Source organism: Anser cygnoides, chromosome 5 (genome assembly GCF_040182565.1).
Source record: "Anser cygnoides isolate HZ-2024a breed goose chromosome 5, Taihu_goose_T2T_genome, whole genome shotgun sequence".
Classification (NCBI taxonomy): Eukaryota; Metazoa; Chordata; class Aves; order Anseriformes; family Anatidae; genus Anser; species Anser cygnoides.
In genome coordinates, this window is record NC_089877.1 from 58,348,915 (window position 1) to 58,371,617 (window position 22,703).

At 37.8% G+C, this 22,703-nt stretch overlaps 1 protein-coding gene across 3 annotated transcripts in view; it reads right to left on the reverse strand.

The window, feature by feature from the left end:
• NUDT14 (nudix hydrolase 14) overlaps nt 1-22,703 on the reverse strand; it is a 60,209-nt gene that overhangs the window by 6,773 nt on the left and 30,733 nt on the right. For all 3 annotated transcript variants that reach the window (XM_013183069.3, XM_013183070.3, XM_048080629.2), the window contains exons 3-4: nt 10,476-10,540; nt 5,409-5,646 (exon numbers count right to left, since the gene is read on the reverse strand). In XM_013183069.3, coding sequence (XP_013038523.1) covers nt 5,409-5,646; nt 10,476-10,540 — 303 coding nt within the window. The remainder of the gene's footprint in view (nt 1-5,408; nt 5,647-10,475; nt 10,541-22,703) is intronic.

The window sequence follows — 22,703 nt, forward strand, 5'->3', positions numbered from 1 at the left end:
CGCTTCTTAGGACCTTTGTACAGTTCTGACATTATAAGCAGCAGGTGCAGGAAAAAAGCAGAGAAGTAATTAACATAAAATTATATTACATTATGCCATCACCCAACAGGTGTACTAGCAGGTGATCTTTCTAATTATAATGCACTCCAGCATTTTGAAGGCCGTTATTCTTTCTACATAATAACCTGTGAATACAAACCATTTTTACCTCATTGCACAGGGACTAATAGCCGTAGCACGGTAATTGGAACATCCAATATTAATTCTGTGAATGCCCTCCTTTGTTGTATACTTTTGGAAAAAATTCAAATGTAGGAAGATTAAAGTACCTATGTTAATATAGGTAGGCCCTTAAACTAATCCATCTGAATTTTTTACAGCAGGGTTGGGAACCTGCAGATCCTATTATATCAAATTCATATCCAAGAGTTTTGTATCAGTGAGAGAAAATGAAGATGGGATGAAGAGGAAAGAAAGATAAACCAGAGCCTCTAAGTAACCTTTTTCCTGATGCTCTAACATATTATCGAAGTCCAAATCATTTTATAAATACTCCTCAAGATGACCAAACATTTTGAGAACTAGAAGAAAATACTGTAAGTATCAATGACAATTATTATAACAACATATTTAGTAATAACAACAACAACAACATATTTCTCTGTCCCTGTCTTGTAATGAAACAAGTCCCAAGGAAGATAGCTGGAAATATTTCAACATAAGAAACTAACTCAAAGCTAAAATCCACATGGGATTCAAATCAAAAACTGCTGGGATACGATGACAGAAAGAAAATTTGTTTTATCTGATATACGAGTAAAGCTAGTTCACTTTCAAGTTTGTGCATTTAAGAAACCAAAACCGGATGAAAGCTCACAGGTTCATTTTAGAGCTTTTAAAAATGAACAATTTCACTGACAACCATTTTCAAGAAGTCCCAGTTTACAGTTACACCTACCATCCATTCAATTTTTGACTTGAAGCCATACACATAGCTGACTAGAACTCAACACAACCCTAAGTGTCAAAACTATCACGATGGAAAATGAAGTCTCCAAAAGTTGATTAGTTGCTGACAGAACAGAAAAAAAAATTACTCTAATTGCAAAATGAGGCTACTCACTTTGTGCCAGTCACAAAAGTAGCAATTTTTGCAGCCATGCTGAGAAGGGAAAACTCATCACAAGGGTGAAAACTATAATGTATTTTTCAGAATGATTCCTGCCTCCATCTACACAGGTGAACCACGTACACTCAAATCCAGTTTCTGGCTGGCATAACTCTATCATAGGATCAGATATTTCTGATTTTCAAAAATGTGAGTCCTCTGATCTCCTGTAATCAAGCCCCTCTTAATATATCTGTCTTTCTCATGCTCTGCCTCCAGTTCAGTCTCCTTCGTTCAGCCACAGCATGCTGTCTCCTTGTTGCTGGAACAATTTGTTCCAAAGACTCTTGCTCAAATAGCATGCATTCTCAATTCCTGGCTTTCTCACCGACTCTAGCTACTCTGTGGATCATTCAAGGTAATTATGTCGGAGATCTGCTTAATTCGGTGCCTGACTTCTATCTGATTAGTATCATGTCACAGGAGCTTTGACAGAGCTTAAAAATGGAGTCCAACGGTTCATTTGTAAATGCTTTTGAAATACCTGTAGCAGTATAGAAGTTAATTTTTCCAGTTAGCTGAGACACTTTAATAATAATAATAATAAATCCTCTAAAAACACTGCTGCAGACCCTGGTAACAAATATGAAGAAAATGCTATTTTCAGATTACCTTCAGTCTTTACTGCACCCAATTCTTGAGAACAGAGAGGAGTTCTGCTTCAAGTTTAGGAACTGTCCGCATTTCTTTAAAAGAATTCCTCTCCACCACAACGAATGTACTTTTCCTGAGTCCATTTACTTTTCAGTCCATGTTCTTTCCCTGCATTGTTGCTTCATCTCTTCTTCTCATTTATAATTGAGAAACTATTCCATTTTTCCCCCAGTCTAAGTTCTTCCTATGTACTGTCCATGTCCCTCCCCTTCTCAATCCATTAGCCACAAAACTGTATTTACTCTTCTGGCCAAAACTGCTTCTCCCTTTACATTTGTTGTGTCGTCTGCTTTCCATATCCTTCTGCCAGGTCTGCTTTTATTCAAGTCAGGCAATTTCCTTCTCATTACCATGATTCTAGAAATGGGTGTCATTAGGCATACAGGTCAACTCCTTGCTTTCAGACCGAAGGATGTATCACAGAAGCTCCTGCTTGTACGAAAGCCTTCTCACTGCATGCAATTCTCAGCTTTCATCTACAAAAATCTAATAGACTTAACTTGGTAATTCTGCATTATATTTTAATCAATATTTTTAATGGGGCACTTTTTGCATCAAGAAAAGAACAACAGCTAACAGATTTGTATAGAATATATGATGTGCAGTCAAAAAATTCCGGCTACAATAGGATAACGGCTCTTGTGGGTAGGATTAGCAACACAAACAATATAACTTCAATTTCTTAAGGCTTTGGATTCTGTCTAATGTGACTGTTTCATTAAGGAGCTAGAAAATCATGATATAGTTAGAAATTGAAGAAACTGTGAAATTGGTGCAAATCTAGAATGAAAATGGTACTCACGGAGTGGGTATCACTGTCGAATTGGAAACACGCACCAAAACGAATTCCACTGTGCACCAATTCAATATAATTCAATATTTTGTTTTAGGACTTGCATGTTGAAAGAGTGACTGCAGGTAGCAAAGCTGGGATGGATTATTTATGAGAAGCTAGAGATGAGTACTGAAATTCAAAATCATCCCAACAACTTGGAGAATTGGTCTGAAAAAATGGGATGCAATTCAGTGAAAACAAGTTAAAGGTCTCGTGTGTAGGCAGGAGTAACAAAAGCACACAGACAGACAGGCCTGCATTCAAAGAATGACAGTCCAGTACTTCTGCAGGAAATAGTCTGAGATAAGAGAGGACTCATGGAGCAAAGTCAACAACATAATGCAACTGCAAAAGACATCTTACTACAGCATATAAACAAAATCATCTGTAAGATTAGGGAAATAATGACTGCACTCAATCTGAAACTGGTATAGCCTCTATTAAAATACTGTGCTCCACTTTGGGCACTATGTTCTTAAGAAAGATGCAGACCAGATGGAGAGAAGGCAGAGGACAGCAGAAGGAATGATCAGACATCAAAAAAACATAGTCTATAGAGAGGCTTAAATCAACTAAGATAGCTTTTTATAGACTAAAATCAAGAGGAGACCTGTTCAAAGAAATGCATGGAAGGTGCAGAAGTACTTTGCATCCACTGGGAACAGGGTAATAAATCACAGACTTGAAATGAAGAACAGGAAATTCAGACAAGATATGCAGAAAAACCTGCTTATGGTAGGGACAGTTAGCCACTTCGAACAGAATGCTTGCAGAGGCTATGAAATGATTAGATTTTACGGAAAGCACAGATGCACATTTGTCAGAAATTATTTAAACCCTGATCTTTGGAAGAGGAGCAGTCTAGACGAGATCCTCCCAAAATTCCTTCCAATTGCATTTGCTAAGGCTTTTCTCTGACCTGCTGCAATGGAACAATTAATAATATAGAGCTACTATTACACAGATCACTGGGATAGATAAAAATAGAAGAATTGCATGATGCATTTTAACTATTGATGACATGCATGGTGCACTAATGTCACTTTATGTCAATGTCTTTGCATTGACACTCACAGCATGAAACAGCATAAACCATTTGGAAAAACCTGTTACACTTAGAAAAAGCTCTGAAATTCTTATATGTACCATAGCCATTATGGAAAAAAATGTCCTCAGCAGAGTCTAGGGGGACCAATTATTTCCTGTCTTTGCATCAAATAGAAGTATCAAACAGATATGCCAGACTTTGGCTGAAGGAAGAGTAACAGGATATTGCTAATAGCAAGACCATAACATTTAGAATAAAATTTTAATACAGAATTTAGTAAGTCCAATAAAGAAACTGTAAAAAATTCATCTTTGATGCTTCAACCTTTCACATTAATCTGAAAAAGTAAATACTAAACAGGGCCTTTTGACTTCAGCATGGATCTCCATGGGCAGAAAGCTGTGCCCACATAGACAAAGCAGGACTGGGGGATTAACATATTAAGCATCCTTTGCGTGGGTCTCAACAGAGAAAACTCCAGTTGTATGCTCTCTTTGTAAGTCTCAGTGCAATTAAAAAAAAAAATCAACTTATAAAATAAAAAAAAATGTTTATCAACCAGAAATGTGTGCTATTTTAGCAAGCTGAGAATCGTTGTTGAGTCAAACTTCTATACTGACAGCTACAGAAATTATATTCTACTCTTCCTATTTTGTGGCTATGTGTATATATCTGTATGCTACAGCCCATCAGTGTCACCCAGCCTATGAAATGCTACAGACAGCTTTTCCTCAGAAATCTGGAAGGCACTTTTTCTTTCAGCAGAACAAACCCTCAATCTAGTTTCAAGGAGTTGTAAGAGACAGCTCCTGTGATTCACCCCTCCCCTCAACAGAAGCACTGCTTGTTAATCCAGCAGGAAATAACATTTGCCAGGATTGACAGCTGTGGATTTGTATTCAATTCCCAAATTAAAAACCAATGACAAGGCCTACTTCAATGGAGATGTCAAGTAAAATGAAGAAAGTAAAAAACCTGCTGCTTTCTCTGTAAAATACAAAGATACATATATTTTTGATAGCGATACTAAAAGCTGGGAAGGAGATAAAATGGGATTAAAGCTGCATGCAAAGTTTCTCCTGAGTTTTTTTTTCTTTTCTTTCCTTTTTTTAAGGAACTCATATTTTTGTAATTTTCCTCTTACTCTTAATATAGATTTTAAAACACGTTAGAATCTATTTCAATAGCTACTTAAAATACTGCAGCAAATGTTATGTAGAAAACTCCACAGTCAAATCAGCAAAATATATAACATTAATTACCATTCAATTAAAAGAAGCATTAATTATGCCCTAAATATATGAAGAGACCAAATGGCACAAGCTCTTATATTTCATATTAATAGAATGTAAAAGCCCATCACGAGCAACTTATACCAGAACAGTAAGAATCAGAGGTGGAACAAGCCTGGCACAGAAAAGCCAGGCAGTTTTCTAGTGCTGTAACAAACTGCTCTTAAGAGCCTAATGCTACTTTTTTTCCAGTTCTAGCAATAGTTGAATTCTCACTTGGAATTCCATCCTGTAATTATCAGTTTTTCATTCCTAAATTCTTAATAAATGCTCCTTTTGCTTGCTGAAAATTACACCTTACACATACTTTCAGATGTCCATGTTTCTCCAACACACTGCTTAGAACATTAATTCACGTTCAAGCCACTTCAGAAATCTGTGACACACAAAAAATGCAGTGTTTTTACTTACCTGTAAGAAGTGATCTTCCTTAGGTTTGTAACAGGAACACGATAGCCACACTCTTCTAAGATCTCCTCGCATGCAATTTCTTCTAAAGAAAGGTCTGGCTTGTCTACAATGCCAGCACAGAGTTCATATGTCACTCCTACCACAGCAGGTAAGGGATCCTCTACACGAGATAAACTCTCCTTGTCCTGGTTCTCAAAGAGTTGAGGACGATGTCTTTCTAGTTCGCACATGTAAACAGCTTAAAAAAAAAAAAAAGGAAAAGAAAAGTTTTTTGAGTTTATTCATATTAAATGGAAAAAATATATAACATATGAATTTTGCCTGGGAATTTACAGCCATCAGAGCATTGAGAGCAGCAAGTATTCAGTAGTATTATCTATTAAAATGATCACACTCTGAAAACGGACTGAAAACTTTAGAGAATAAAAGTTCTTTTGCCACTTCTGTAAATTTATTCTTTGAGCTCTATTTGTGCTTATATCATTTGAAATAAGTTCATGCATACCTTTAAAAAATAAAAAACAAAAATAGGAAGCTAGTTCATCCAAGAAGTCTACATCCCACAAGCTCCGAACAGCTTCCATTTGCTGGGCAATGTGGATATCAGGATTTAATTTAAACTATGCAATTATTTTGCAGGAAAGTTGGGTTGTACATTATGTACCATGTGCACAATGATGAGTCTTTCAGCCTGTCAACTCAGCTGTTATTTAGAAAGGGTATGAAAAGCATGTATGTTTGTTTGAAAAAAAAAAAATCCTCTTTTGAACATATAGTTCCTTGCACAGATTCCTGTGTGGAGTTTGAAAAAGACTTCTTGAATTAATCTACAAACAGCTGCCACTGTAATGGACTCCTAAAGAAAGTGCAAATGCCAGATTTTAGCCCTCATTTAAGCAAAACCTCTCGCTGATGTCAGCAGAAATTTTGCCTGAGTTAGAACTGCAGGACTGGATGCAAACACACAAAGAATCATTGTTGACAATTCCCGATCACGGTAACTTTAATTTACAGGTATAATTCCATTTAAAATGTCATGTCTACCCCCTTATTTTTCTTAAAAGGTTACCATGAGGGTGTCATAAACCACCCTGAATAAAACTATTTTAAAATCTGAAACAATTTTTATTCCATTAAAATATTTTACATCCATATTTCATGTATGTGTAACATGGTTTTCAAATGAGCTCACCCTTTATTTCCCCTTCTAAATCTTCTACAGCTGGCATATAAAAGAGCTTAAGTTCAATGGACAACCTTTTGTTCTTCCAGTTACTGCATTTAGCTCATTATTTCTTAAAACTGTGGTACACAATCAGATCCCTAAAGAAACGTAGTGTAAAAGTAAAGTAGCACAGTGACAACTTCTCAAGCACTTTCTGTATCCCAGAAATTGGTGCCTAGGCTTCTTCTGTGAGACTGCTTGTGACAACTCAGAAGGGTCGTACAGAAGACCAGCACTTCATGGGAGCTGTCAGTCTACATAGAAACATGAAGTGCAGAGTGCCCAAAAATTTAGCATTGTTCAGAACTCAAGACCTTCAAAGCTGTTTGTAGTAGGTACGCCTAGGCCCTTGAGATGCAAGCATTTAAGGAAAAAAGCCTCCAGTTTTAACTGAAAGACATGGTAGAGCTCAATTTTCTTCTTAAAATGCAGTAAAGAGGAGGACAGAAAGAGTAGTCAATGCAGAGTCTGAGGGGCAGATCCTTGAAAGGTGAATATTGTTGTTAATCCAAAAAATTTTAAAAGCTGTGGCAATTATCACAAATGACAACTGCCTTTGGGATCTTGCTGAGATGAGCAGAATACTCTGAAGATTGTGTTGATTTGTCAGTACTGACATACCTTTATCAGCAAATACAGAAGGGCACAAAGCATACATTCCAGTAGAGGACTTAGGCACCAAACCAGGATGCAGGTAAGAGTGTGGGAACAGAAATATGAAACTGTGATTACAGTAACTCTCTGTTACAAGGCTGCTGAATCCCTGAAACCCATCCTGTCATTCCAGCAAGCACCTGCCATTCTCCTCCTCCCCCGGCACAACTGGGCTCCATGTGGATCAAAGTTACATTCCTGGAAGGACCCAGTCGAGCAGTCCTCCTCAGAGCAAAACCCTGGAATATGCCAGCACTCAAAGCACACTAACAGCTTTTCTCTGTAGATAAGGAAGAAAACAAGCAGTACTCGTCACTTCTTTAAAGGAGTCCAAAAATTAGAGAGTGTTCACTACAGAATCACGTATGAATTCATTATCACCAAGCCTGGAAAGGTTCAGACTCAATTTCTGTCTCATATAGAAGCAAAACCCAGAAGGCCAAGTTGCCTGCTAATATTAGGGAACAGAGGAGTCCCCCATCTCTCTCCTGCAGGTGGAAAACTGACTGCACAGCTGACATGCCAGGGGACATAAAGTCACGGATGAAGTATCGGCCTGTGGTCTGTTGGCTAGGGCATGCCCTTTGGATGGAAACCTGGGACTTTCCTCTTTCTCATCACAGGTTGTCAACTTACTGCAAAAGCATGAAGAGTTCATACAGCAGAAACTAGAACCCAGGACTCGGCTGCCAGCCCCGTGGCCCACCCACCGGTGCTGTGTCTGGTTGCTCTCTCTCGTCCTCTGATGGCTTACGCTACTTCGGTCAGACAGAGCCACTTCTTCACCACCAGGCAGCCTCCTCCATCGTCAGATGTATGCATGCAACCAGCAGCAGTGCAGTGAGGACTCAAACAACTATCTACTGCTCACTAAGCGCCTTGACTAATTACCCTGGAGAAGCTCAGCAATGAGGAGTCTCAGAGTGGAGACTGTACAGAACTGAGGTACTTGCCCTTCTTCCTGCAAATGTGGGATGAAGGAAGGGCAGCTCAACTGAACTGGTCAAATAAGATGGTAACAGCTATTCAGAGCAGTCTTTTTAGATGACCCGTACAGGGATTTGTTTGCTCTTGCTAGAGAGAATAAAGTAACAGTCTGGACTTGGAGGGGTTAGTGGGGTTTAGCTGACTGGGGAACGTGATAGCTTCCATGTAAACTTCTGATTTCTCTTTGATTACACCAGAGTTTAGTGTCTCCTGAAACAGAACGTGGCTTATGACTCAAATCTTTGATACTGCTTACTCTGAGTCAATGCAAAAACAAACATCACAATCCACTGAAAGGTCATTATTCTTACAGTGAAAAAAAACAGGGCACATGTCCATAGGTACTAAGGCTAGCCTTACCCTAGAACATACAATTTTATTATATTTGAGAATGTGCGGCCATCTAACTGCTATAATGAGCATTGCTTGAAACCTTGGTCACTAAGTAATGAGTGAGGAACTAACATGGAAACTACTGAGATACAGGTGTAACTTTCCATTCTCCATGCTCTTTCCAAATGCCAATTTTATGACCATTCAAGGTGGCCTAAGTCTACAGTACACTGGAAAATACAGTCCTGCGTGTCTCACCAAGGCTGCATGCTCCTGCCACCCTTCAAGCTACCACGAGCTCTTTCAGGACGGCCAGATAAGCTGCCTAACCCTCCACCTTATCTGCCTGCAGCCGTATCAGACCTCTGCTGGGGCTGCATAAGGGTCGGTGCCGCCAAAGGGAACCGGGTGGGAATGTGCGTACGAAGCGGGACAACTGCCTGCAGAAGCAGCGCGGACTTAAATGGGAAAACCTGACCGTGACACCACACCCTCAGGAAAGGCGAGCACAGATGTCACCCGCCACGCGTGCAGGGGACGTGCCTGGTGCCTGAGCTGCAGCTGTTTGCTCACCAGAAAAGGGCTGCGTTATCGCCTTCCTGGTGGGACCTTGGCAGGGGCGAGCAATGAGAAAGTCTCAGCCTTCACTTCTGCTCTCTGAAACAGGCACCAAGGCAGGCAATAACCAGCTGATGGAAATGTAATAATAGTGATGTGAGTCATGGAGGGGCATTGTTGCATTCACTGGGCTGCTATGGGATGTCTGACCGACCACCGGTCCCTACGGCCAGGAGTCTGAACAGCTCCAGCCTCTGGAACAGTTCAACTCCAAGAACAATCCAGTCTGTTGAGGCAGATTTGACATTTCCATGGAAACGATATAATGGACTTGCCTGTGTTGCTATTACGTACGTACATTTATATATGTATGCATATACATGTAGGCTTTTGCCTAAGACTGCCTCAAATTGATGAACAGCTATATGAGCGATTTTATTCAGCTGGCAAATAAAAGGCACTGAATTATGGATAAACAGATAAACAAACTCTCCATGTAATAATCAACACAGTGCTTCGTGAGGAATACGCACTATTATTATAACAGTGCTGCACAAAACAGAGCCTATCAAGCTCTGTTGGTAAGCAAGGACAGCATGACACCACGCTAGAAAGTTTTCAATAAAGTCTATCATAAACAGTCTTGGAACGGTTTCTTAGCAACAGTCAGTGAAATATCTTGTGATTTTTTAATTAGCATGCAAACAATATGCATTTCATTTTTAACTTCCAAAAAGTAAATATTGCTTGGAATTTAAAAAAAAAAAAAACATATAAAAAGTCCAAAAAATATAGCATATTAACTAAAATTCATAATATCTCATAAAACGAAACTGTCCACGTATTAGTGAAACAACAGCATAAACAGTCCTGAATTTTTATCATTTTAAATTTGCAGGTATATAAAACACAATAACACATAAACTGCTTTAATTTAAAATAAAAATAAAAAGAAGGAATATTGTGATTCTGAACAAAAGCCCCCAGCTAAATACTAGATAGGTAAAGAAGGAGCTTCAAATAAATACAACTTATTGCATGATCATCATAGAGCTGTTTGAAATTTCATCCAAAAGAGGACAATGACAAGCCCGAAAGCAGAACGTGAGGCTACCCTGATCATTCGTTTCATCTGTAATGGAAATTTCCTTGGTTAGAAATTCCAACCTATTGAAAAGTGTAGGCTATCGTACAAAGAACAGAATATAGAACAAAGATTTTATCACCACAGATGCACCAACTTTTAACTGCTAAACCCTTAAAGCTTGCTTCACAAGAGAGCAAAAGTAAATCTAAAAAAAGAGGATTACCTGGGCGGAACTGCTTCACCACTACAAAGCACTGCCGAGAAGTATTAAAGATCAGGATTGACACACTGAGGAAGAAGATAAAAAACAAAAGATCAATGCTTTATGAAGGATTAATGCAGCACTATTAAACTTACATCTTGAGAATTTCATTTTAACTGCATAAATACATAGAAGATTTATTACTAGAGACACAATGCAACAAGATTCTTGACCAAAATCCATCAAGAGGAATAGATAATGGGTCATGTTCCCAAAGCAAGTCACTTTTGTCTCCTGCCATATAGATAAAGTAACTCGCCAATCAATTCTTCTCTCCAACAGGAAAAAAAAAAAAAAAAAAAGAAAGACCAACTCTAGGGACATGGCTACAAGACAGCAATAACAAGAAAAGAATTTCTTAAAACCATTTTCTTCCCTCCTAACAGGCCCACATTAGGATAATCTAAATTTTAGGAACAATCCAGCCCAATTCACAACCAGACTTCCACATAAGCACTGAGCAGCACCTATCTGTGGCCACTTGCTGAACTGGGGCCTTAAAAAAGACACTATCCAAGTCCAATTTTGTCCAAATTTAAATCAGAAGCAGTTTTAACTGCTACCACATTCTGTGGTTTAAAAGTCAGATTTTAATCTTTCCCCCATCCTCCTGGCTGTTTGAAATGAATGTCATAGGGAAACCTGATGGGCTGAGTATTCAGAGATGCTCATAAAGTGTGAAGTACTGAAGTACCCCACTCTTTTTTCCAGTAAAATTACACTTTGATTTTACTAGTTAAAAAGAAAAAAAAAAAAAAAAAGGAAAACAGACAAAAGTCTCCCTCCTAAGTTGGTAGCCCATTAAAACCTGCAAAAACAAGCATGTATTATGCTTATTACCATAGCAGCATTATGTCATTTGTTATATATTTGTCACTGTATGCAATGGGAAAGTTAATTCATTATTCTACGAATTCTACAATAGATTATACTAACAATAGCATATTTGCAGAGTTTAGTCAAACTTTTAACTTTCCTTGTAAAAGAGCTGTATATTTATTTTCACTATTTGATTTTATAATGCAGTCTCAAGCTGCCAGAGTAACTGCTACTTGATGATTATCAAAAATAATATTAATGTTTATTATAATAATATATAAAGACCAAAACAGAAGGGGGAAGTCCAGATGTTAACGTTTATATTCATGGTTGTTATTCTCAAAGAGCTATATGGCATATTGATGGCTTCCTGCCCCACAAGATGTCATTTGCAGGCAATTTTCAAGCAAAGGTTTTAGCCTTTGGAGACACTGAAAGTGAATATTCGTTCTTTTTGTAGAAATGGGGGTTCTTTCTGACACAACCCCAAAGTATCTGGGAGCTGCAGTGTGGGCTGCTAGAAGAGATGAAGTTAAACTACAGTCTATAATGTTTTTAAATTTAATTATTATTCTTTAATTATTTTCTTTTTTTCCCCCTTTATGTGGCCATTCATTTTTGCAAGAGCAGTACTGTCTGAGGGTAGACATGGCACAAAAGGGGATAAGGAATTACTGCTACTGAATATATATATATATATATGTATGTATGTATATGTATATATGTATATTGACCATCATTCCAAGGCAGAGTACGTTGCCTGAAACTGGAGACAGCAGCAGTCCAAGCCCAAGGTTAAAGGGAATGGTAGGGACTTCTAAAAGATGCAGTTGCCCTTTGCCTTTCTTCACAGCCACCACCCCAGGCCCAATTTTTCCTTTGGCACGCCTTCTTCAGCATGTCTCATTAAATAACTCGTACCAACTCATTAAAAATGGCTCAGCTATTAGACATTATTTTTTTTCCCTAAGAGTCAATCATTTGAGATTTTTATGGAACAGATGGGAAAATTAAAAACAATCTGTCAGAATTAAGGAACAGGATCAAATTAAGCTGGAAAGGAGTAGCAGCAAGTTATTACAATTGTCTGCTTCTCACACCATCTTGAGATGAGAGGGTACAGAAATGGCACAAATCTGCAGAACTTTCTATTTAATTACTTCTAGTTTTCTGAGAGACTGACAAACAATTTTGAACATAAATTTACATGTTTTAACAAACCGCAACACGCAAGTTCTAATAGTTCTTGTCAGACTTGGAGAGGAAAAAGTTCAAAATTAAAGCTTCTTGAGATGAGCGTAACCCTACAAATACTATTTGGTACTTTTTATTCCACAAGAAACAAGATAACATGAACTATTTCCACAGGTTACTACACTTATATCTTACAAAATGTCATTTAAAGCTGAATTCAGGAGAGTTATTTGAGGATTCCATAAAGCTAGGGCAAGGCCATTCAACTGATCTAACTGGAAGATCCCCACAGCCACTGCTTTCAGTGAGTTTCCTTACTGCTGCAAGAGCCCAAAGATGTGGTTTCAGGTCTCTGCTCTGGCATATAAGATTAGGAAAGTATATTCCAGAGTTTTACATCACCACACAAAGAACTTATTACAAAACTATTTCAAAAGTACTATTTTTACAGATGATACGGGCTACAAAAAAGTTCTATTACAAAAGCAGAGTTGCAAATGCATCTTTTAGTGGTAACATACCACAGGATATTAGATGAATATTTGACGTTTCAAGGCGATTCCCTTTAAAATATTACAACCTATCCTATTTTTAAATATTACATATCCATCTATGTATGTTAAAGTGATCAAAAAAGAGTAAACAAAAAATAAGCAATTAAAACTTACACAATGACTCTTGGGAACATCTCCACAAATAAAAGATATGGAAGATCAATGAAGCCTAGCTTGTGTGTTATCAAAAGGGAAAAAAATAATAATAGTCAAAAAAAAAATCACACAATCCCACTGGTGGCAGTGGGTGAGCTGAATTTCCTAAAAAAGTAGAAAATCTCAACAAGACATTAATCTGACAAGGATATCAAAAGGTCCTAACCTAACAACAGGCTTCAGGTACACATGGGCCAAAAAGCTGCACAGTGCCACTTTTTTCTTTGTTTTTTTTTTTTGTTTTTGTTTTTTTTTTTTTTTTTTTTACAAAGGAAAAAAATAGTCTAATGTAAAAGGGTCAAGGTGGATCTGAACCTTGCCTCCACGCTTTAAAAACAAGGTGCACAACTAGAACAGCTTAGACCTAGCACCCTTTTCGTTCTGGGTAGCGGGTCACTCCTTTTGCAATACTCTGCAGTTGTAAATCTTTGCTGGCTATCCCTGCAGCAGCTGACACGCAGGCAAACAGCTGGTGCAAAAGCCCAGGTCATTAATGCAAATGCCATGCCACGGAGCCACAGACCTGCACCCGGGACACAGCGGGCTGAAACCTCGTATGCAGGGAGCACTTGGGGTACTTGCCACTGCTGGTGGGCTTGCTACGCGCCTGCAGGCAAGAGGTGGCAAAGGAGAACACCCTCCAAAACACCCTGTACATGTATTTGCTTCTGTAAAACACGGCTCGCCTTCGAGCAATAATGGAGCCCTGGCTCCTCCGTGCTGCGTTTCTCAGAGGCTGCTTTAAGGACTACCACTGAACAGAAACAAACCGCATTAGAGATGCCACGGTCTGTACAGTGTCTTCCAGTGCTGGTGATGACCACAGACCTGCTCAGCCTTCAGGCCAGCTCCTCCTCGCTTCAGACGTACAATAAATCACTGCTCCAGTGACCAGAGGCTTTCTCCCAGAGAAGGCATGCACATAAACAGAGCACTGTGCAGTAACACAGGACACTGTTCTTTCTATAAATATAGCAACAATTAGTGTAGCCTTAAAGTATTTTAAGAAGGATAAATACCTAAAATGTCAGCAAGATGTATCTAGAAAAAAAAGCTAGCCTGTGCTAATCATGTTTGCTGGTACTTACTAGAGCATTTTCTTAGAGGGATTGAACTATTCAGTCCAGGATCTCACCTAGCAGTTAACCAGTAGAATTCAAAGAAAAGCCTGACTGAAATAGCTAAGCTTTCTTTAGGCTTCTCTAATGGCTATCAGGCTTCCCTAAAATGTCAAAGTCAACGAGCAGAAAATGCATGCAGCTCACTCCTGGCCATCTACGACACAGGATTCCAGAAACTTCATTCCTCTTCCACCTTTAAGAATCCCAACAAGAGAGAAGATCCCCAGCAGAATACTTCCCTGAGAGCTGAGAACACCTCTTGCAGGAGTTTAGAAAACGACTCCATTGTGTGCCACTGACCTAGAAAACCACTTCCAAGTGTTTCTTTCCCCCAGCATAGTACACCTCTCTATTTATTGAGCTCGTGGCAACTGATGCTTTGTGACATTTTAGCAGAGCAGATATGGGCGGAGAAATGATATTACAGCTTCACACCCTCGAGGCTGAAAAACGAAGGTGATGCTTCCTTCTAGGAGCCATGTAAAAAACACAGTACGTGACCACAGCAGGTACGAGGTAGGGGACAGACGAAAACTGACATTCTGTTAACATGTGCACACACATATGGAAGGACAGAAAGTTAATTCTGTTGAATTACATCCTAGGAATTAAGATCAGCAAGCAAGCTACAAGAACAGGTACTTCTTGAGATCCAGTGCTTCAAGGATGTTATTGTGTTTGGTTTTGGCTGAGGTACGTGCTTTGTATTTTGCTGTTGCTTTTTTGGGGACAGAAATAGAATTTCACTTTGTAGTCGTTGGTTTTGTCATTTTCTGTCTTGATGATTTGTCAGTTGTTAACCTGGCATACAGTTAATCCACAAGCACATGCTAACACTTCCTAATTGCTTTTCAAGAGACAAACTTTTAGAATCCCTTAATAAAAAGATTAATTCAGCCTTTCGTTATTCTTACATGTGACCTTAACGCATACTTTACAAATCTGTATTTGCAAAATAAGTAAATAAATAAATCACAGTTTAGTAACAGCAAAGAAAAGGACAAGATACTCTTGTGTTTCTGTGAATGAAATAAGACTCTCAAGACTGGAGATTAAGCTTTTTAAAGATAATCTTGCACTAATACTATAGTATGCTAAGTAATTGACGGGGTAATCAGGGCAAAGAAACCGGCCCTTCTTTAATCATTTTAAGAGCAAGTCAGGATATTGTTTTGTAGATGTCTAGCATAGGTATGAGTGTATCACACACAAATTCTGATCAAAACTGAATAATGGAAGATAAAGCACCTAAAAAAGACTGGCATTAACACTGAAAGCCAGGGCTTCCCAGCTATTAACCCCAGCTCCTTCCACCTACCTTTAAAGGCTAAAAATTATCGCATAATTAGTTGAAAGTCTGTAATATTCTTTGTGCTGCTTAGGAGTGACAATCTCCTGCACCATAGTGGAAACTCAAAAATATAATATTATTTGATTAATTAAAAAAAAAAAGGGGGAAAAATTAACCAAGCCCCCACAACACTGTCAGAGCCTGTGCTAATTCAATGCCATTCTCAAAGACAGTGAAAATAGAATGGACGATGAAAATAAAATTCCAAAAAGGAATACAAAAATGGCATGCAAGAATAAAAGCAATGTACTTAAGACCCCTCAACTCTCAGCATATTTGGTATTAAAAATCCCCGTGATGCAACCAAAAGAAAATAATCAATTGTAGTGTGCAACCATAGAAGTATTTAGGGAGATGTACTCATCTCAGCTCGAGAGCACATGAATACAAAACATACACATAGTATTTTTGCCTTATATGGTTTGTAAGGGAGCAAACGGCAAGATTCATGAATTGCTCAAGAAGGAAAGTAAGAGAAAAATATATCACTTAGATGTGCCACAATTGTTTTAGCTTTAAAGTATAAATTTATTTTTTCTTAAAGTTACATGAATTTGGCTTTCTTTATTTATACAGAGTTGACGAAATGATCTTTCACATTATTTTCTGTGTCAGATCTATAACTCCATTTAGTCTTTTTTTTTTTTTTAATTATTACCTTTGAGAAACACCCCAGATCAGGATTAAAGCATGCTAGTGAACAAGCATCCTTTTCTTTTTCAAATCAGAAATGACTGAGCTTTCAGTTTTAAAGCAACAAACAAGCAAACAAATAGACCTGTTTGTGAGCTGACAATCAGAAGTAATTGTAAGGGAGGATTCATCCTCCAGGAGGGCCTACTTCATCTTAAGTTATTTCAAAATTATTTTTGGTGACCACAAGCAAGAATTGCATACAGCCCCTGTGCTAATTCTGTATTCAAATTAACCATCCACAGTTGGACACGTCCCTGAAAATTTTACAACTTGGTATCTAAAGTGCTGTCGTCTTCCTTTTATCAGAGAAGCACAGTATCGTAAGCCAGAGAAAACAGGCCCTTCGTTTCAGAACAGACATGTAATAAAGCTGTACCCTTTGATTATTCTCCAGTGCAATTCCTTTAGTTTCCCAGAGCTTTAACTATAATGCAGATAGTCCTGAGATTAAACGTGGGCTTGCACAATCTTTATTGGTTCATTTAAGTCTTCCTTCAAAGCATTTTACATTTTTCAAAGGCCAGCACCAATCCAATTGGCTGCTTAAAATGCAGCCTATTACAAAAGCAAAGCTATAAGCTCCTGACAAAAACATTCAGCCTTTCATACTAATCACAGATAAAGTGGATTTGGCAAAAGATAATTAGAGACGTCTAGAAGACTTCTGTATTCAGATGAAATGTGAAAGCTTCCTCCTATACGATTTAAATATTTAATATCAAGTAAAACCAGAATAAAGTGGTGAGATGCATATGCTTGGGGAAACGTTACACTGGGAAAAATCAAAAGGAAGACTGGTTTCAGAAAAGTGAAGTGCAGCAGGAAGTTGTTCGTGACACCATAGAGCAGGAAGCATGTGTTTGGTTAATCATCGGCCTGGTAGAAGAATGAATTAAGAAGTGCTAACAAAGCCATACACATGCACTTCTAAAACATTCCCTATCTCCTTGCAAAGCAGTAATTAGTCCCCTATTCAAAGAATAAGATGCGGGACAACTTGTTTGGAATAAACAATCCTCCCAGCACCCTGTTTTCATCTAACAAAGAAAAAAAAAAATAGAAAAGTAAATTCAACTGCAAAATAAATGAGACATCAAAGCACGTTGCTTTCAATAACATTCTTTAAGTGTCATATCTTGGCCCGTATCCCAGGATACCCTTGGAAATGACACACTGCATCTTAATGGGATTCTTTCAACAAAATATTTTAATAAATAAATTCAGGTTTTATTCTTAACTTATTTCATTAAATAAATCTTTGTAGGCATTACGCACAACACATGTCAGAATCTGATGGGCTTTTGTTCCAATTCCTAATTATTTTTGTGAAACTACTGCTTATAAATGCTATCACATAATAAGACCACCAAGTGATCTATCTAAAAGGCAGAAGTACGACTCCGTCCTGAAATGGCAAAAAGAAAACTCTTAAAACAACTTGAGAATTCAAGCATAGTGCACAGAATAAAAATTTCAAGTGTTCTGCTCAAGCTAACATAAGGGACAAACCAGCAACGTTCTTTCATACCTATCAAAAATCAAATATGAAGTGAATAGCAGGCATAAAAGCATATTTTTCAGGTATAAATGTACAGTCCTAGAGTTCCCCTTTCTGGAATAATGGATTCAATAGTTTCTTCTTTTCCACGAGATATTTTCCGATAAAATTCGAAAACACGGGCACTCAGATTAGAAAACATTTCCTAGTTTTCGTAAAATTACTTTTATAATCCCAGATGCAGGCCATGACTACGTTACTGTCTCTAGACCATGTAAGCACTTTTGACACTCCTTTCAGACAAACAGATTTAATTCAAAACCACATGGAAGGAAATTCTTCTTGAAAGGTTCTTCTTGACTAGAAGAGAATTAGTATGTCCACGTATTTTAATACTGAAAAATATTGAAAAATGAAATTCTGCATGTTGTAAAAAATAGATGTCTCTACTTTGGCCACCATAAACCTGTATGTAGAAATTTGTGACTTGTCAACCAACACTTTTATGTACCTGCTTAGTTTAAAATATTTCTATTGATTCGGTTCTTAAAATTAGACAAACATTTAACTTTCTAATGAATCAATGCCCTGAACAAAGATTTTATTGCCATTTTACCCTATCCAGTGATAGGGCAGAGTTGAGTTTATATGCTATACGGCGTTTTAATGGCAGATACTTAGAAAGGGGAAAATCAGAACCTGAAAACCTGGCTTATGATTTTGTGTTTTTCTCTGATAACTTTACAGCATCAAACACATTTATTTTTGCCTTGTTGCTACGATTTTGTTTAGATCAGATCCTAAGGTAACAATATAATAAGACATCTAAAAGACAGTAAATATGCCTGAAGAATTCCTGGCACACCAGCAGAGGATATGTCAAATCTTTGCTTAAAAAAAAGAAAACAACAGCAAAAAAACAACAAACAAGCATAAATGTATTTTATTTGCAAATATCATATGTAAACAAATCGTGTAATTACTTGGGTTGAAAGGAAATCAACAGGCTTCTAAGATTTTTCCTTCTAATGGCAGGAAAAATATCATTATCCTGATAGCATCCTTGATAAACAGATACCAAGTCTAGACCTGAGCATTTCCAGTGACAGCGATTACAGAACATGCCTTCCCAGATTGTCTTATTGCCCATTGTTAAAAACGGTTTCTTAGTGTTTCATTTATGAAATACTTTCTGTATGACACCATTCTTTCTTGTTCTGTCATTGATTACTGATGAAATTAGATGATTCTGGCCTGCTTTAGAGCATTCCTTTCAATTTTTGTGATAAGCAGTAATTTCTCTCTTCGGTTGTATTATCCTTTGCAAGAACATGCCCAGCTATCATTACTTTTTCTCTCAGCTATTATTTCCCTAAACTTTTCATCATTTTTGTTGTTTGTTGAACTACATCCAGTTTATTTTAAACAGCGCATTATCTTCTGCACTATCTTTGAAGATAATCATGAGAACTCCACTCCATTGACACCCTGGAGGAGATGTTACAAAGGCAGACAAGGTTTAGACAAGGTTTATACCACAAAAGCCTATCATTACACATAAAAGGCACTTGCCACCCAAGAAAGGTTATTTTTTAACTTAAAAAGATGCTAAAAGGCTGTATTTTACCCATCTTAAAGCTACTGTGCTAATTCTTGCGCAAAGGAAGCATCTGAGTTAAATTTCATGGTGTCTTATAATATACTAGGACATAAACCAGAAAAATACATACGGGATTAAATTTCCATAAAGCCCAAACGATCCGGCATATGAAACAGGAGAAGGAATTTAATCCACTCCTATAATGTGGTCAGGGCACATGACTTCCACCCCGTCTCCAGAGCTGCCTGCTGCAGCCCCTGAGCCGCAATAGCAGCCGGCTGCCCCTGGCGAGGCAAAAAGGGGCAGCAGGGACGCGGCAGCCCCTATGGCAGCGCGCTGCAGGTACCTCCCAAGGGTGTTCATCTTCCCACTCCATGTCTCTGTCTTGTCCCACGGGTGTCAAGAACCCGCAGGGGACGACACGCGGCGTGCAGATGTCCTCCGCTCCCTTCAGCGCGCAAACTGCCTCCTGATGGCAACCCGTGCTTTGCAGTTCTCTTTGCAGGACATAAAGCATCTTTTCTGAGTGAGCGGTTCAATTAAGAATGAAGTTGCTTTAAATGAGAAATAAATCGATCTCTTAAAAGAAAATCCTCTCATACGGCAGGAGTATTACTTCCCCCTCTCTTTACAGAAATGAGAAAAGAAAGTTTTTTCCGTTAAGAATTTTTAAGTCGAACAACTCCTGAGCCACTGTGACATGTTTTTGTAGTTAAAACCAAAGTATAACAAGGGTGCAACGCACATGCAAAGTTTAATTTTTTTGGTCCTACTGCCTTTTCCCTCTCACATGATATTTTCAGGGTTAGGAGGAACTCACGCAACACTCTTACAGGCAATTCAGTCTCCTCAATTTATTTCCCTTTTGAAGTAGTGTACTTTACAGTGAAAGTTTAATTCTTTTAAATAGACAACTAGCCATCAGTTTGCTTAATATCCTTTCACAACACAAGCTGTCCTTTTCCTTGTCAGCTAGCAAAAGGTTCCTGTTCCTGAACATTATTACTCAAAGCACAAAAGCAAGCACATGACTCTGCACTGACCTTCATCTGTTCCCAAATTATGTCTTTTAAAAGCCTTGAATCTGTTTAAGGGGAGCTGCTGAAACCTGAAACGAACTGGGTCTATTGCTTTATAAAGTAGATGAATGTAAATCTGAAGTATTACATTTCAGGCTCTTACGGTACTAAATATAGCAAAATTAGGATGAGGGGGGAATACAACTGGAGCGTGACTCTGGTTTTAGAGACATTTTTTTTTGTTGTTACAAGCATGGATGATTACTTTGTAATATTTGGCATATTTCTATTTCTGACAGAAAATCACTATAAACTTGCAGAATTAAAGTGCACTCCTGATCAGGTATTTTACTTTTAATAGCAGTGATCTTAAAGACAAACAAACAAACAAACAAACAAACAAACTAAAAACCCTCCCTCCCAGAAATCACTGCTGATTGCTAACTAGCTTTGATAGACTCAAATCTAAGAAGCACCTTGCATTAATGATTCTATGATTTAAATATTTCATCTCTTGTATTCTGTGTGATTCTCTTAAGGATGTGTTTAATAATGTGGAAAAAAATTCACCTGAGTATTCAGAGGAAAATTAAAGTTAACTATAAAAAAAGCACAATGAAGTTAATGCAGAAAGCATCTTCTCCTGTGTGTTACTGCCTGACACAACAGGCCATAATTATCTAACACTTATGAGCACCACCTCAATAAACTTTTTAAGTACTTTTAATGGAGAAGAGGTAATCAAGATTTTTTTTCTTCATTTACTTTCAGTAAATTTCAGCATTATTTCTAAAGACATGATAAAAACCTGTAGTGAGCTCTGATACTCTTCAACTGCATGTGTCAAAGAATCATTAACTTAAATGTCACTCCACAGGACCAGAACAATAGCGAACACCTTATTTACGGATCGAAAAGTGGCTTTCAAGTTGACAGATTTCTTGACAAGTTTACATTTTTTTTGACAGTTATCATAAAAGAACTGCAACTTTCATAAAGCGTATTTAATTTTCTTCTGAAGTCATAGAAACTTTCAGGTTATAAGAGACTTTTGGAGATCATCCGATCCAATCTCTTGCTCGAAATAGGTGAACTTCTAAGTTAGGTCTGGTTTCTCTGAGCCCTGTCCACTTCAGGTTTGAATTCCTCCTAGGATGGAGACTCCTCTGCCTCTCTGGGCAGAACGTTCCTGGATTTAGCTACTCTCCGTGTGCATGTGTATGTCTTTGTGTCCTGGGTCTTCCTTCTATTACAATTTAAACCCAAATAGGGTAGGAAATGCTGCTTCTTTTGTCTACAGTGGTACTCAACTGACTCTGGCAGCACAGGTTTGGAAGCTTTGCCTTAGTAACAGTTTACTGCGTGACCAGTAATAATTTCACCCCAAAAAAATTTTTTTTTGGTCTTTAAATGGTACAGAGGAATTAAGAGTAAGCATAAATTACAAACTAAATAAAGCAGAGGCGACTCCAGACATACCCTAGTTTTGAATGCTCTTAAGAAAGCTCAGGAGCCACACAGTATGGGCTCAAACTCAGATCTGCAGTAACTAAGAAGGAAGGGGGAAAAAAGGGAAAAAAAAAAAAAGGAAAATCTAATTAAAAGTTGTCCTATTTTAGCTTGCACTAGTGTTACGCCACACGTGTACGGATAAATGATTTTGTGTTGAGCCCTACTGGAATACATTGAGATATGTAGGTGACTCACACCTAAGGCAAATGAAATGACTACTGCAGTCCTCGTGTTTTTGTCATCGTATTATTTAATCAGCTGTTCATCTGAACAGTTGGAAAGGATACATTTATACAGAAATAGCTTCAATTCACTTGCTAAATATTTTCCTGTATCAGGTCTATATTATAGTACAAATCTATTAAATGTTGGCTTATGCTGGCCTCATTCAAAATGAGAAAAAACACGAGGTTCCCAGAGGAACCAGAAAAGACAAGCTCTGAGTTTACTGTCACATGGCACTGAAGTCAGTCTTAAACACTTTCACTTGTGCTGCTGAAGGAGGATAACAGATAAAGGCATGAATTAGGCTCAATGTCTGTTTTTATATGATTAGCAATTTTTTTTAATATTAGATATCATTAAATCCATTGCACATATCAATTTTATGTAAATATATAATACACACATATGCATACTTTGTAGATATGTTGTTCCGATGTATATGTT